This window comes from Dermacentor andersoni, chromosome 3, assembly GCF_023375885.2.
Source record: "Dermacentor andersoni chromosome 3, qqDerAnde1_hic_scaffold, whole genome shotgun sequence".
Classification (NCBI taxonomy): domain Eukaryota; kingdom Metazoa; phylum Arthropoda; class Arachnida; order Ixodida; family Ixodidae; genus Dermacentor; species Dermacentor andersoni.
In genome coordinates this window covers 125,240,745-125,255,751 of record NC_092816.1, presented here as the reverse complement: position 1 = coordinate 125,255,751, position 15,007 = coordinate 125,240,745, and the positions used below count along the sequence as shown (strand labels likewise).

The 15,007-nt window shown below is 47.0% G+C and overlaps 1 protein-coding gene across 1 annotated transcript in view; it reads right to left on the bottom strand.

Moving 5' to 3' along the window:
• Positions 1–15,007, bottom strand: part of LOC126538493 (evasin-1-like) — a 72,168-nt gene that overhangs the window by 12,970 nt on the left and 44,191 nt on the right. The window contains exons 4-5 of the mRNA XM_050185339.2: positions 13,300–13,361; positions 10,953–11,021 (exon numbers count right to left, since the gene is read on the bottom strand). Of these exons, the coding sequence (XP_050041296.1) occupies positions 10,953–11,021; positions 13,300–13,361 (131 nt within the window). The remainder of the gene's footprint in view (positions 1–10,952; positions 11,022–13,299; positions 13,362–15,007) is intronic.

The window sequence follows — 15,007 nt, the reverse complement described above, 5'->3', positions numbered from 1 at the left end:
GCTGCAAGCGTTTCTGAGACGTCAGCTCTATGACGGTGACAATGACACAATTTGCCTGGTAGGAGGAGGAACGAGCCGAACATCAGCACTCGTGGTGTTCACTGCAAATTTTGCTTGAGCGCAGCTGCAAGACTCAACATGTTAGGAAGCGGGGACGTGGTGCAATGCGTGGAGTTTCGTTCGGTCTTGACATACACTATCTGGGAACGCAAGAATTGCTCTACCGTGACGTTAGCATCGGGTTGGTGCACCGTCGTGCGGATTCGCGATGAGTCGAGGAGCACCATGAGGTTGGAGAAAAGTAACAACTCGAACTAACGACAGTGAGTCGAGGAGCACCATGAGGTTGGAGAAAAGTGACAACTTGAACTGACGACAGTGATTGGTTGTTACGTTATAAGGGACACAATAACAAGGCACCCAGACTGCAACGAAAGCATGAGTGATAGGATCAGTTCAGGTGCCAGGTACCATGGACGCTTCGGGCCATCGTGTGAAACAGATAGGCGTTGCCATTACATGGAGGCCGTGGTGCCAGGATGTTCACGTGAATGTTGTCAAAATGCTACTTGTGAACCGAAATGTTATAATGTGGCGTGATATTACTGTGGACGTTGGACTAATGCAAGACGAAGTAGCAGCGCATCCAAGCACGTGCGTCGTTCTTATTTTGCCGGCCCTGTGAACCCCTGAGTAACAAGATGCTGCGCAGGACAATTCCCGGTGTGTGACAGGCCGTGCAGCGAGTAGAGAACGATGATGAAGTGTAGCGGCATGACCATCGCCGACAGTGCGCGCAATAAAGGAATGAAATTTAATCATGACTCGAACGCGGTGTCACGTTCAGTTCGCCGCATCAGGATTCATCCGATAATCCTGGCTTTAATTATATAAGTATAAGAAATGTCTTCTGCAACTCCAATAACATCAGGGCGTTCCCAAAATGGTAATAATATTAATTTTATAGGTGCCATAAATTTGGAACAGGCAAAAATGACAGGTATCAAAGTGACCGCATGTCTCCCTACCTTCAGCGAAATTTAAAGACTGTCCTATTTACCGCTACGGAACGCAGCTAGGCCACGAAAAAAAATTCCAACGTCCATCGGGGAAGTTAGTTGCAGCCCAAGCAGTGACTTGCTTTCTGTGCTTGAGGAGACGCATTGCATTGCCAAGCAGCTTTATACCCAGCTGACAGCGGTGGGAACACGCCTTAGTATGGCGCAGACAATGTCTACGCTGTCGGACATACGTAGACGACGAAGAACGGAGTGTCCGACCATCACGTGATGGTGAACCACAACCTGATCTTTAAGCTGTGGCTCTAACTCTTGTTGGCCGCCAGACAACTGTTGAACAAATACTGCAGTCGGATAGCACCAGCGTGGGCTGAGATTCAACTCACACTTAAGTCACAGTGCTTAATCTTTGCTCCTTCATGATATTATTACAAATTTCACAGACAACCGCCGACAGTTTGCCTTCGGTCGCATGTTGCACCCTATCAATGTGCGAGGCCTGCAACGCCCATGTAGTCATTCCTGGTCAGTCGAGCACGTTATGTCACCTATTAAGCACCAGTGCACTACTTCTGCTCTGCTGCAGCGGTTGCCTCGCGTTCTGCCTAGCGTCGACGCGTCACCCCAGCGTATCCTCAGGATACCATCTGAGGGGCTTACACACAACAATAAACCTTGCTAACGCGGATTCCAGCAGAGGCCAGCAAGGAAACCCCATATCCACGAGAGCTCAGGGACGGGTCCTGAAGTTCGATGTCGTCAGGTTCAGGGACCGAACTCAAGGATTTTCACCACATCGGGCCAACCTGCGCTCGCTGGTGTTGCTGATTGCGCCGTTGATCTTCTGGGGATCTATTTTTGCTCCTGTAATTTGTCTGGTCTTCATTCATAGGTGTAAACAAGTGCCTTTATGAATATGAGGCGTACATAGGTGGCCTCGCCAAGTCTTCGGACTGCAGTCGTTGGACCGTCTCTGGACCGCTGAGGTAAAAGCCCCACATGTACAGGGCCTCCAAACCGTGGGGACATGGTGCCTGCTCTCAACGGCCCGTCAGAACTGCATTCTTCTCCACGTCTACATCCCACGTTTGCTCTCCACTCATTAACCATCACTGCAGGCGCTGTTGGCAATAGACTACCTTCGTTATTCATGCGAAGCATTGCTTGGCTTATACAAGGTAGTTTGACGCAGGCAGAGTTTGCTTCCGACCTCGCGAATAAGTTTGCAGGTGTCACGTACTGTAACAAAGGATATTATGGAAAGCATCGTGTGCCTATCAGAATATGTGTTATCTTTTGGTGTTCTGCAAAACCTTATCAGATAGATCAACACGTGCATGCAAGGCGGAAAATTGTGTGCGTAACGGGAGCCGCTGTTTTATTGTGTCCGCCAGACGACTTCGACAATAGCACGAAGGCGAGGGCTAGGGCAAAATGGCTGCATTATTCTACTCCGGTGAAGGAACAATACAACCTGTTATTGCGTGATATCGGCCTATTACTGAGGCAGTAAAATGTTGCGCGGCATCTAGGTCACACTAGTTACAGCGAGGAGCCTTCATACGCATTCGTGCGCCCTGTTTGGAAAGCAGCCGCCTGTGGAGAGTCATCAAAGGCAACGCACAGTGGAGTGATTCCCAACGGCTGCCGATACATCTGACTAAAGGACTGGGAGTCTCTTTTATGAGGGCGTCCAACCGGGACTTCATCAGAGGAAAACGTTCTTGCATTCACCTTGAAGCCGTGGCACTACCACCTGCAACAAGCCAGTGGCAGTCACGGCCAGCTGATCAGCGAGCTCACTTCTGTGAACCTTGATTTACCGCGACAAGTTTTGAGGCTGCCTCCGTCAGTCGATTTCATGTGCACTGGTTTCTGTTCAGGTTTACAGCAGGGAATTAAAAGGCGCTTTTGGATAAGTGTACCAGTATTGCCACTTGGACAATTGTACGAAGAGCCAATTGCGCACGAAGAGTAAAAAATATTAAAGCGTTATCCTCCTGTTCAAAATCTAAGATTTCGATGGCTTATCGGGAGCACTGAGTCAGCTGCTCGCATTAAACCCCACCGTTTTTATAACAGATATCTTACGTTAAAACATCGGTGTGCGTGCTGGGTGACTCTCACCATTGCATCAAGCTCAATGAGGGACAACGAACGCCATGACTGCATGAGTTGACAGTAATGTCAATTGGGACCACCACCTTATCATAGGGTGGACTCTGGAAAACAAGACGCTCCCAAATGCTTCAACCTTTATGACAGCGCATTAGAAAACAATCACATACTTACTAATCCACGGTTGCCAAGTTCTTTAGTGCTACATGTTCAGATAAATGGAAAACTGAAGGTGAAGGCGCTGTCATCTTCAATCAATGAAACTACGCCACTTAGGAACGTTTACTTCAGCTTGGAGGACGGAGTGCGTACATTGTTTCACAACCGTGAAGAGCTGCTGACATTATATCACGGATCATCACAACGACAGCTCAATACTCGCACCAGCGGTGGTCCCCGTGAATGACCAAACACGCGTTCATCTCACTACTGAAATTCCCATGACTGACGTCGAAAACAACGGACCTTATCATTCGCGCGGTTTCCGGGATGACAAGGGATAGCAAAGTTTTCCACTGGTCGCATGGAGAGAAAAAAAGCATTCTATCTTGTATTTAGAGAAGCCCCCTGAAGACAGTTGCTGAGTTTACGAGCCAGGCCGCTATAAGGGAAAAGATGCTCTAGCATGTATCGACCATGCATCACCAACAAGTGAACAGTACTACGGACAGCGTCGCAGTTACTGGAAGCGACCGTGATGCCCTTCATTAAATCGCTCTATGTTCCGGAAGAGTTGCAAATGGTTTGTAGCAGACAAAACACTGCAGCTAGCTCTGTCGAAAATGTAATTAAAGATGTTCTCCAATCCCTCAGGGCCAACACATTTCACGATGACACCGCTACTTCGCAGATACAACTCGGTTGTGTGACCCATAAAGAGGTATTGAAAACTTCTCCCTCAGTACTGTTAGTTCTCGCCGCGCCTCTGGTATCACTTCAATCATCTAGCACAAGCCATACCACCGCCCCATTTGATCCCAATGTGGGGAGTCTGATCCAGCGTGTCGCCATTGCGTGTATCAATGCTGCGAGTTCGACTTGGCCAACGACTCCGGGAGATCGATTACTTTCTGGCTCAACAGCGCATGCCACTACCCACAGAGCAACAGAGACGCTCAGGGCGAGAGTTGATGTGTACACGCCGGGAAGAACGTCGTTGAGGGGGAATCGGCAGTACTTATACCGCTGCGTAGAGTATGCGCGCAATCGGAAACATCAGCAGGTACGGTGGGCGAGTTGCCGAAGAATTCGCCAGGGCCTCGTAGAGTGGTGCCAAAGGTAAACTCGGCAAAGCTGGAGAAAGAGTCACTGCGAAGAGCGGTGCAGATGCCAAGCATAACAAAAGGAAGGCGCTCGATCTGTGATGAAGTAAAAGTCGAAGCCGTGAGTGAAGCCTTAAGGTGGTGAAAAAGTTCGGTGAGCCCATTAGATATCGTGTGGCAAAAGGTAGTCTTGATGTGAGGGACGCCGAGTAGCCGAGATAGATTGGCGAACTTTGTTGAGTCGAATTGGCGACCACGGTCAGTTGTAATGGTGGGACACAGTATCGGTTAATCCACAGTGTGAGCAGTACTCGAGCTATCGACTCCGCGTTTATGTCCAGGAGAGGCATTGCTTCAGGCCATCTGGCGAATGTGTCAATGCAGGTTAACAAATAGCGAAGGTTCCCACAGCGAGGTAGGGGGCCAACAAAGTAAACGTGCAAATGGCTGAAGAGGGCGTCCGGGGACAGGAATGTGCCATGAGGACTCGCAGTGTGGCGATGCACTTCAGACTGTTGGCTGTTGAGGCATGCGCATAACCAGCCACGGACATCTACGTTAATATTGGATGACACGTGAAAAGTGGCGAGTCGCTGTGTTGCGCGAATGCCAGGATGAGCAAAAGAATGCAGGCCATCAAACATGGCCCGGCCGTATGGGCGAGGAACTTAAGGACGACGACGTCCGATGCACATATCACAAACGAGGGACGTATTACAGCGAGGAAGCAAGATAACTGCAAACTCCGGAGAGTTACCGCTCATGCGAAGGATCGGCAACTCCCAGCCTACGCTCTGGGCTGCATCCATGTCCGTGAAGTCGAAGACAGATCGGCCGTGGCCTTCTGCATGAAAGAGAGCGAAAAAAAATTGCGTCGGCAGCGGCATTGAATTTTACGCTGACGGCGTGAATGTCGCTGGTGTAAAATGTAGGCGAGCTACCTGATTTCGCGGGGCGCGTAGGTGCTGCTGGACGCTAGTGCTTAAGTCAGTGGTTTATAGTGTGTAAGGACATGGAAGGAGCGTCTCTCGAGAAAATGTCGAAAGCGCTTCACAAACAAATAGATATCGGAAAGCTCTCCGCTGAACGTGCTGTAGTGGTGCTCAGGGGACGCAAGCTTTTTGGAAAAGAAAGCGATGGGTTACGAATCACCACCTACGAACTGCTGTGAGACTGCGCCGACAGTGGTGTCCGATGCGTCAACCACAACAGATGTTGGGACGTCGCATTTGGCGTTGGCGAGGAGCGTCGCGCTGGCAATGGCTTCTTTGATGCCCCTGAACGCGTGGTCAGTGGTGTTGTTCCGGGCCACCGGAGTATTCGGTGTCTTGAGGCCCAAGAGAAGGTCGTGGAGAAGCTGTAGTATATTGGCTCAGCGAGGAATGAAGCGGCGGTAATGAGTGGCGAGGCCAAGAAATTTACGCGCTTGCCTGAGGATGGATGGCTAAAAAATCTCACGGATAGCTGTGACGTGGTCGGGAGTGGCCGAATGCCATGCCTGTTGACGCGATGGCCGAGAAAAGGTAATTTCGCAACGCGAATGCGCTCTTCGGACCGTTAACGACAACACCAAGCTTACTCAGTCTTGCGAGCACTTCATGTACTTGTAGCTCATGAGTTAGGTGGTGGCGCTGTAGACATCGATGTCAAGATAGGCAAAGCAGCACCTCAAACCATGTAATACCTGGTCAACGAAACGCTGAAAGGTATAGGCCGCGTTACGGAGACCGAAAGTCATGCGCAGATATTAGAGTATGCCAAACGACGGGTTTCGGCATATCTGAGGGTTCCACGCGAATATGATGGTAGGCTATCACCTGATTGGCTGCAAAAACTGGTGAAGCCCTGCAGTCCCGACATAAAATCCTGAATGTGAGGTATTGGGTACCGGTTCGGGACAGTTGCCTTGATGAAAGCGCGGCAATCACCGCAGTGGCACCAGTCACTGGTCTTCTTGGGCATCATATGGACTGGAGGGGAGACGAATTAAGCCAAGGTCAAGAATGTGTTGAAAGTCCTTTTTGGCGGCAGCTAGATGATCCGGCGCGAGCGACGAGCCCGAGAAAACACGGGAAGGCCAATTATGTTGATATGATATGTCACGCTTTGAGCGACCGGTGACTGAAAGGAGGGGGGTTGGAAGACGTCCGGAAACTCGGAAAGGATGGCTGACCAAGGGTCGGGAACGGCCATATGCACCTGGAGCGTGACAGGAATCACCTTGGACGGTTAAGCTCGCCTAGAAGTCCAAGATGCGGCTCTGCGCATGTCGACGGCAAGCATGTACTGCCAAAAAAAGTCGGCTGCGATAATGGGCTTGCGCACGGTCGCAATGACAAGAAATCAGCGAAAGGTTCATCTGAGGCCCATGTCAAGAGTCACCAACTTGTGGCCGCAAGCCCGGACGGTCGATCAGTTGACTGCGGTAAGAAGAGGCGAGTCGGGAGGATGGTGGCGCTCAGACAAAGGACCAGTAAGAACGCAAATCTCAGCAACAGTGTCGATGAGATAGCGAACTTTTATGACGCGGTCGTCGACATTGAAAAGGCGACTAGATCTGCCACCGGGAACAGCGGTCGCCGTCAGTGTTCCGCCCAACCATTATCCACGTAGGAGCAAGGCTGGCGACGCTGGTTTGCGCAAGAGACATAGCGGCTGCGGTAACAGCAAAGCGTAACGAGAAGAGGAGAACGGCGTCCACAGTGACTGGAGCTAAGGCGGAGAGGTCATGACTAAGAACGCGGCCGGCGTACTCGGATGACGTCGACCTCAGCTTTCAATCGCGTTACATGCCCGGTAAGCTTCTCGTTTGCTTCGAGGAGACGCCCATAGCGGTCGCCAGCGGTTGCACCATGGGAGGGAGGGTCAGGAAGGCTATGAACTGTGGCCGCGGGAAGGGGGAGAACCGACATCCGTAATCTTGTCGGCCAACTGAGCCAGACATTCCAGCGTCTATAATAAAGAGATGGTTAGGATCATGCGCGACTGTGGTGCAAGGTGCTGCAGTAAAAGTTCCCGGAGAAGTGCGCTGTCGGTTCAAGAAGCAAAATCTCCAGCCAATGCTTCCATGCGGCGACGCAATAAGTCGGTTACTTTGCAGTCGCTGTGCTCCTCGAATGTAAGAAGTTGCTTTAATCAATGCCGCTCCGTTTAAGTGGAGCGCTGGATGAGCGTCGCCCTAAGGTGGTCATAGGGTCGGTCGACAGGAAGAGAGCATAGAACATCACGGACAAATGCGACAGTAGTTGGTGGAAGCGCTCCAACTACGCGGTCGAACATTGTCAACTGAAAACTGAGGCGATGGCGACGGAACAAGGATTGGATAGTAAGGAACCAAAGTTCTGAGTTCCCCGACCAGAACTACGGGAGTTGGAAAGTGGAGACCTCGCGCTCGCGGGGTAGTGGCGTTGCTGGCACTCCTTCATCGGGGGAATCCGAGGCCATAACTAACTGGATAGAAGGCGAACTGCGAAGACAGTGGGACTCGAGCTCCTTTCGGCGGTGGGCCCAGCGAAGCGGCTGACGCACCCGGTGCTGAGAGCGAAGGCGTGAGTTCTGGAGTCACCATGTTGTGGGTGAAGAAAAGCCACACAGACGCTGGTGCCTGGTGCCCAGATATTCTAGTTTTAGCCGAGCCCGCCCAATCAGGTGGAAGCCTGATTCCACCGATTCCTCTGCTCGCGCACCATCAGCGCACTGGGCGTGTCCTCGCCGCCTGATGACTGGGCTATTGTGGCACAGAGTAGTGCGCTACAGGTAGTAGCATACATGATCGACGTCAGCTGCCACCGACCAGTTTCCCGGTGTTCGATTTGCGCAAGGGCTGTGATTGGCTGCTACGCGGTTAGCGTTTTCTTGGATATTCAGGCGTTCTATTCTTTATTAGGTGGAAAAGCAGCAATGCTCCTGAAAACAGTCATCATGCTAAGCAAGGCGCACAGATACAAATGAGTAAATACCACGCTGTTATTGGCTGGGTACTTGCAAGACTTCAATTACAATGCACTGGTTTAAGTTCGTAGCGAGTTATCCCTCACATAGTCCTGTAATTGTCATATTTCTTCTACGCCCGATGTGCACATTTGTACAACCGAATTCATTTTGGTAATTGCACCCACCAGTGGCAAGGAGCAAAAATACGTGGAAACCAAGCTGCGGGTCAATTTCTCCCTCTACCTACCCCAAGTTACTCCAGTTCGTTACAGACTGGATAGCATGCCTGCAGTTGATCAATTTAGTAAATACACTATCATGATTGTCAGTATGTCCGATCTGCCGCGTTTCGTTATCAGCGGTAACGCAGTAGTTTTTTGTTCCTTAGTCAGTAGCAGTTTTGTACGCGCGCTTGTTGCGGCGACTCGAATATATTCATGAAATAATGCGATATGGCTGACTTTTCATTAAGTAGACATCTGTTTAATTTGAATTTAGGAGCACTCACTAGAATATACAAAAACATATTCCTACCATCCATATTCTGCATCAATAAAATCTGCAGTGTGACGCGATTCCTTACTCAAGCATATAATATGCACTAGTGTTCTAGCGGCCTCATACGGGGAGATATTCTGCAGTAACACGGCACCATAATTGATGTTCAAGAGCCTCGAGTCAGCTTTCCTGCAGAGCGAGCTATACGCGGGCACGGTAAAGGCAGCCGACACCGCGACGCACTTTTCTTGTGCCATGCTTCTCCAGCTGATAAGTATCGTTCTAGAAATGACGTATTGTGGATTGCGCGATTTTGAACATTCATCGAAAGCAAACCCTCTGATACTCTGATGGAAAGTGATATTGCGACTGAAAATCTAATTTACTTTCGCTAGCGCGAATTTGAGGCCATACTTATCAACTAATATTGCCACCTGTACTGGGGTACCTAAACTGAATTCGCACAACAGTTAGCAAATGCTGCGGAGAATTTCACGTATGAAGCAATGGGGATCATTGACACGCTACCAGTCTACACATGAAACAATTTCCTTAGATCGAAGTACAACCAAACACACTTCGCAGGATCTTGATGGAATTCAGGAAGCGCGTCCTAAAGTAATATGAGATTCTCAGACTTCCGTCACAAGGCAAAAGACCCCACACACCAGCAGGCCTTCCGCGTGTCAACACGAATAGACCAAGCGATCCGTACACACGTCCTAGTGGTTCTCGATGAAGGCGTTATCCAACCTTCTAGCAGCTATTGGTCATAGTGTGCCATTCTATATAAAGCAAAGGATGGAAAGCAACGCTTCTATATTGGTTAAAAAAAGCCAAACCACGGAATTAAAAAGACCACTGCACGCTGTGACATTCCAAGACACACTATTAGTTCGCTTGTCCAGAAGACACATTGTCAGATCTCTAAGTCTGGAAGCCGACTACGACAAATTCTGGGGCGAAATCAACGCGTTGCAATCTACCAAAGATCACCGTCAGGCTTCCGAGCTTCGACATAGTGAGTAACCCACTAGAGGGCCAGCGCGAGCCCGCACCCGCAGATTTTTCTCGTGTATTGGCGCTCTTCGGCCTAATATAAAGTGTGTGTACATATATACATATATATATATATATATATATATATATATATATATATATATATATATATATATATATATATATATTGAATGTGGGAGGAAGTTCTCTCTTTTTCACCAATCATGGTGAGCTCACACCCCTAGTCATCCAAGCCTAAAGATATCCTGAGCCTTGGTTGTTTGAAGCCTCGTAAACATCTGTGTATGAGACTAGTGCCTCAACGGAATGTATCCCAAAAATGATTTGGCGGACCTAGTACGGGCGCAGATACTAGCAGCACAGTATTAACCGTTCCCGGTCCCCTCAACGCCTTCCATTCCGAAGAAGTGGTGTCATGCAAGTGGCAGTGCACTACATGCAGCTTTACATCACCAGGCTTCAATGTTGTGTTCCTTCTTTCAGCTGAAATGAGCGGTCGTTGCTAGCAACGCACACGTCAGGTAACTATTTTTATTTGGCCTATTCTTATGTCTACTGCAGGACGAATGGTTCTCCGTGCGATATCTAATTACCTCTGTCCTGGGCTAATTGATTCCAACTTGCGCCTGCGACTTTCGTAATTTCAGAACCCAACCTAGTTTTCTGCCGTCCTCGATTAGGATTCCCTCCTCTTGGCACCCATTCTGTAACTCTGGTGGTCCATCTCTCATCTAGCATATGCATTACATCACATTCCTTTATATCACATTAAATCTTACATTACATTTTTACAAAACATTGCCATTTTTCAAATAGCACCTGATAATCTTTCCTTTATCTCGAGTGGGAGCAACTCGGGTGCCGCATCTCTGTGGGAAAGAAGCATTTATCGCAAAATTCAACGGTGAAGAGTTTCCTGCTGCTGAGTGTTTAGACTAGAAGTATATCGCACGAATCATCTGCTTCAGTTGATTGCATGCCCGCCGAACAACTCAAATGATTTCTAGAATGATACAAACGCGGAAATGCTTCTTAAAAGTGATGACCCTGCTAGCACACGAGCAGCTTAACCATGCGCCATTTTGAAAACTGTAGTACTCACAAAGCAGCGTGTGTCGTCGTCTAGAGTCTCCGTAGCATTATTGCACTGGTGGCTGCAGGAAACAACCGTCTGCGTAAATGAAGAAAAAATAGTGAGAACTAATGTGGCTTACAACATAAAACGGTTCTCGCCTCGCCGCTAATTTTCAACGCTTAATGTTCTTGATTGTGTTTCTAATCTCTATGTCAGTGAGAAAATATAATTTACCAGTCGGTTGAAACTGCGTACTAGTTGCATCTGTATGGATCAAAGAAGCTATATACAAAACTTGTGGCTGAGCTAGGTGGTTCATAACTTAAAAACAGAGGTCACAGCCCTAAGCAGACGAGGACGAAGCGAGACACAAACGACATATGGGCGTGAACCTCCGACTGTTTAATTGCTACAACTATTTACCTGTCCTGCTCCTGGACAAAATCACATTTCTAGGGAAAGCAAGAAAGCGCACCGAAAGGGAGGAGGATTTCGGAATCGGAGGAAATCGGAGGAGGAAATCGAGGATTTCTTAATAAAAAGACAGAAAATAAGTGTGTTAGTAAGCCGTCAATAGCATTAAGTGACAAATAAATGCCATTCATAAATGATACCCTGTAAACGCCGCCAAGATTAGAATGAGCAGCTGCCTCGTTTGATTGGAGACTGGGATTACGCATGTAATGCACGCTTGCTCTTCTGTACCTGCCATGACAATTCAGTTGAGATCACTGGCTTACGAGCAGGTTAGCAGCTATCACCCCTCTTGGTTTATCTCTAGTGTGATTACTTTGCACTTCGGTTTCGTTCATGAAATTGCGTGGATTCTGGTGATTAAACAGTTGGAAGTTGCCGCCCGTGTTTGTCCTTTGTGTCTCGCTTTGTTCTCGTCTGCTTAGCGCCATAACCTCTGTTTTTAAGCTATATGTACCTAACTTGTGCATGTGTCGTTCACTATTAGGGTGTTGGTTGTTCCACCTGTTCATCTCTTTCCAATATATCTATTTTTAGATTACGTGTCACATATTCGACAATTGAGTCTTCTCATTTTCATTAGGCGAAGAGGCGGACATAGCTTCGAAGACAAGAGCCATTACCTGTGCATCAGCATAAGAATATTCATTAAAGCACCTTTAGTTAGCCACTGGAGGGCCCAAGTTGCCATTTAGAAATTGAAGCGCTTAGTAGTAGAAACATTCTTCCTTAAGGCAAATGCTAAAACTAGCACTATTTAACAGATATCCATAATTGAAACGTGCTACGAAATGCATTACTGTTCCAAACAGTTCTCCGAAAACATATCACAAGCAGTGAAACGTGATCCTAACTTGAACGACAACCCATTGTTTAGTGAAATTTGGATAACCATACCTAAAAATTCTGCTAGTCTGAAGATTTACGCTAAAGAGACAGTATATTACTAGTTCTTGGTTTTAAATTTGCAATTTCATTTGTATATAAAGTAACCCAATGAAACTGTAGTTAGCAAATGTTTGTTATTAGCAACAAGCACAATAAGATTCCTGGTGGAATTAAGTGCTGCATCTTTAAAAATCGGACTGAACAGCTCGAATAGAACTGCATCCTCTAGGTGATTTCTGTAACTGCATAGGAGCTAAAAAGAAGAACGCTATACATTCAAGGGGAAGATACTTCAAGAATACCAGATGATTTTATCCAGATGTGTTGTATCCAAAGAATCGAAAATTATTGCCTTCTTTCTAATGTTATCATAATATTGTTTTGTAACAACAGTGGAAATTATAGTTTTATCATAATTATTATTATTAGTTGCAGTATCAGTAGTAGTAATATTAGTAGTAGTAGCAATATTTCGCTTCCCTTGATCAAATCGTTTACATACGTCAAATCTGGTTCCCATTACAAGCATCAGTTGAGTGGAATAGCACAACCAATTCAAATGGCATTTTACTGAGCATATCGCATATTTTACTAAGATCGTTTTCGGACCTCACATACCAACAACTTTTCAAGTATGCATAATCAACGTACGACTCCATCATTTAGCTGCACCCGCAGTCATACTGACGTCCTCATATTATACAAAATCATTCATACAATTATTACATGTTCGAGTCTAATAGCTTTCATGTCATTGCCGCTTCCGCAGAATACTACCAGAAAACATAGGCACGTCCACGTCTTGCCTCTTTTAGGAGTCACTCGACTCTCCAAAGAATGCAAAATCTTTGAGGTTTTAGTTGCTTATAGGCAGCAAGATGTGAACAAAACTGTTTTAGCGAAAGGGAGACGTACCAACTTGAATTTTTATGACCACCTGTCAGTTTAAGTCTGGCTCTAGCAATAGGATGAAACCTTATTACATTCCTCTATATATTAAATAAATACTAACCACGAATCCAGTAAAATTCTCAGCAACAAAAAATGGGCATCCAGAGTTATAATCTACATCATCTGAAACAAAGAAAAAGTGGTATACATAAACAAGCAGTAGTACATATCGAAAGTTTATTGTTTGTGGAAGCACTGGTAAACTCGCTGAAGCATTCGAACACAACATTACAAAATATTATTCTCCATTTCCCGCAGCAGCTGCAAATGGAGATGTCCTTAACTATTGAGATGGATACATGGATAAATTCGTTTTGCACTTGGAGGAAACAGACGACACAAGAATTGTTCAAACAGTCCCGGTTAGCATGCTATGGTTGAAGCTGCTCACCATATTATGGCACATTTACTGGCCACCGGGCCAGGTACACCTTTCGGCATGCCATATACAGTGATTTGAGTTAGTTGTCAAAGTACTGTGCTGTCATTGTTATCCACTTGCGTGAAGGAAGACCGCTATTTAAGATTACTGTGCAGTAATGCGTGAGGTATTTGTCTGCTCTCGACATTGCCTACCATGTTGCCGTTCCACCTTTATAATATATCTGCATTGTAAACTAGCAGGTGTCGAGCGCCAAAATTCCTGTCCACATAGGCAAACGCCTCGCGCAGAACTCCTCACACTTACTTGTGTTCAAGGGTTGTGCGACCGTCAAGGACATCACTAAGGAATGTTGGCATTCGAGGAAGGTGACAATTGGCAAATGAAATATATCGTTCGCACATCATTGCCCGCGAATCGGTACCAGCCTTCGAAGGATGACACTGTAGAGTGCGTTGTATTTAATGTGATGGAGTCCGCGTCTCAAATTTCAGACCCGACTCACCCTGTGACGGCCGCGCGACCAGGCATTTCGCTTATATGCGCAGTCGCCCGACTGTACGCGGGCGCTGACGTAGGCCATCGGGCCTACAGCACCTCTCCAACACTTGCCGACAATTCTGACCTTAATTCGCACCATCACGTATCAGCTGAACTAGTCCTGCAGCCAATTTATTTGTGTCAAAATTTGGTCACCCTGTCAACATTACGATTTTTCGCCTTACATTACCTTTAATATTTAAGTGAGTGCTATCCTGACACTTTCAGCTGTTTCACCTTTGCCAAGATGCCTGCATTTTAATCAGTAAGCATTTTTGGCGATACTCCAGCAAGATATGTCACGCGAAATTTCCAATGTCTCTTATCCCCACAAAAATTGTTCATTTGCATAATTAAGACATTTAAATATTGTAATAGTGTGAATATAGAATATTGGTAGTTTATGAGTGAAAAGGAACAATAGAAACAAAAATAATTGATCACAGAGAATACCCATACGATCCGATTTGTGCATATCCTTCGGCATACACAGGGCTGCACAGAAAATGGATGGGAAAACTTGTAGTAGGGGTAGGTCAACTAAATTTTTGTGCTCGGCCAACTTGAAATTTGCGGGAGGGCCAAACTGAAATGTCGAGGTCGGCCAAGAGCAATTTGGGGGTGAGCCAACTTCACATTTGGCGGTCGTCCTACTTAAATTTGCAGGTAGGGCAATTTAATCTTTGGGGTGCAGCAAGTTAAAATTTCTGATTGGGCCAACTGAAAGTTGGCTGTGGGTCAACTTTAAATTTTGGGGTCGGCCAGATTGAACTTTGGGGGTAAGCCAACTTGAAATTTGGGGGTGAGCCATCTTGAAATTTGTGCGTGGGCCAACTTAAATCTGTAG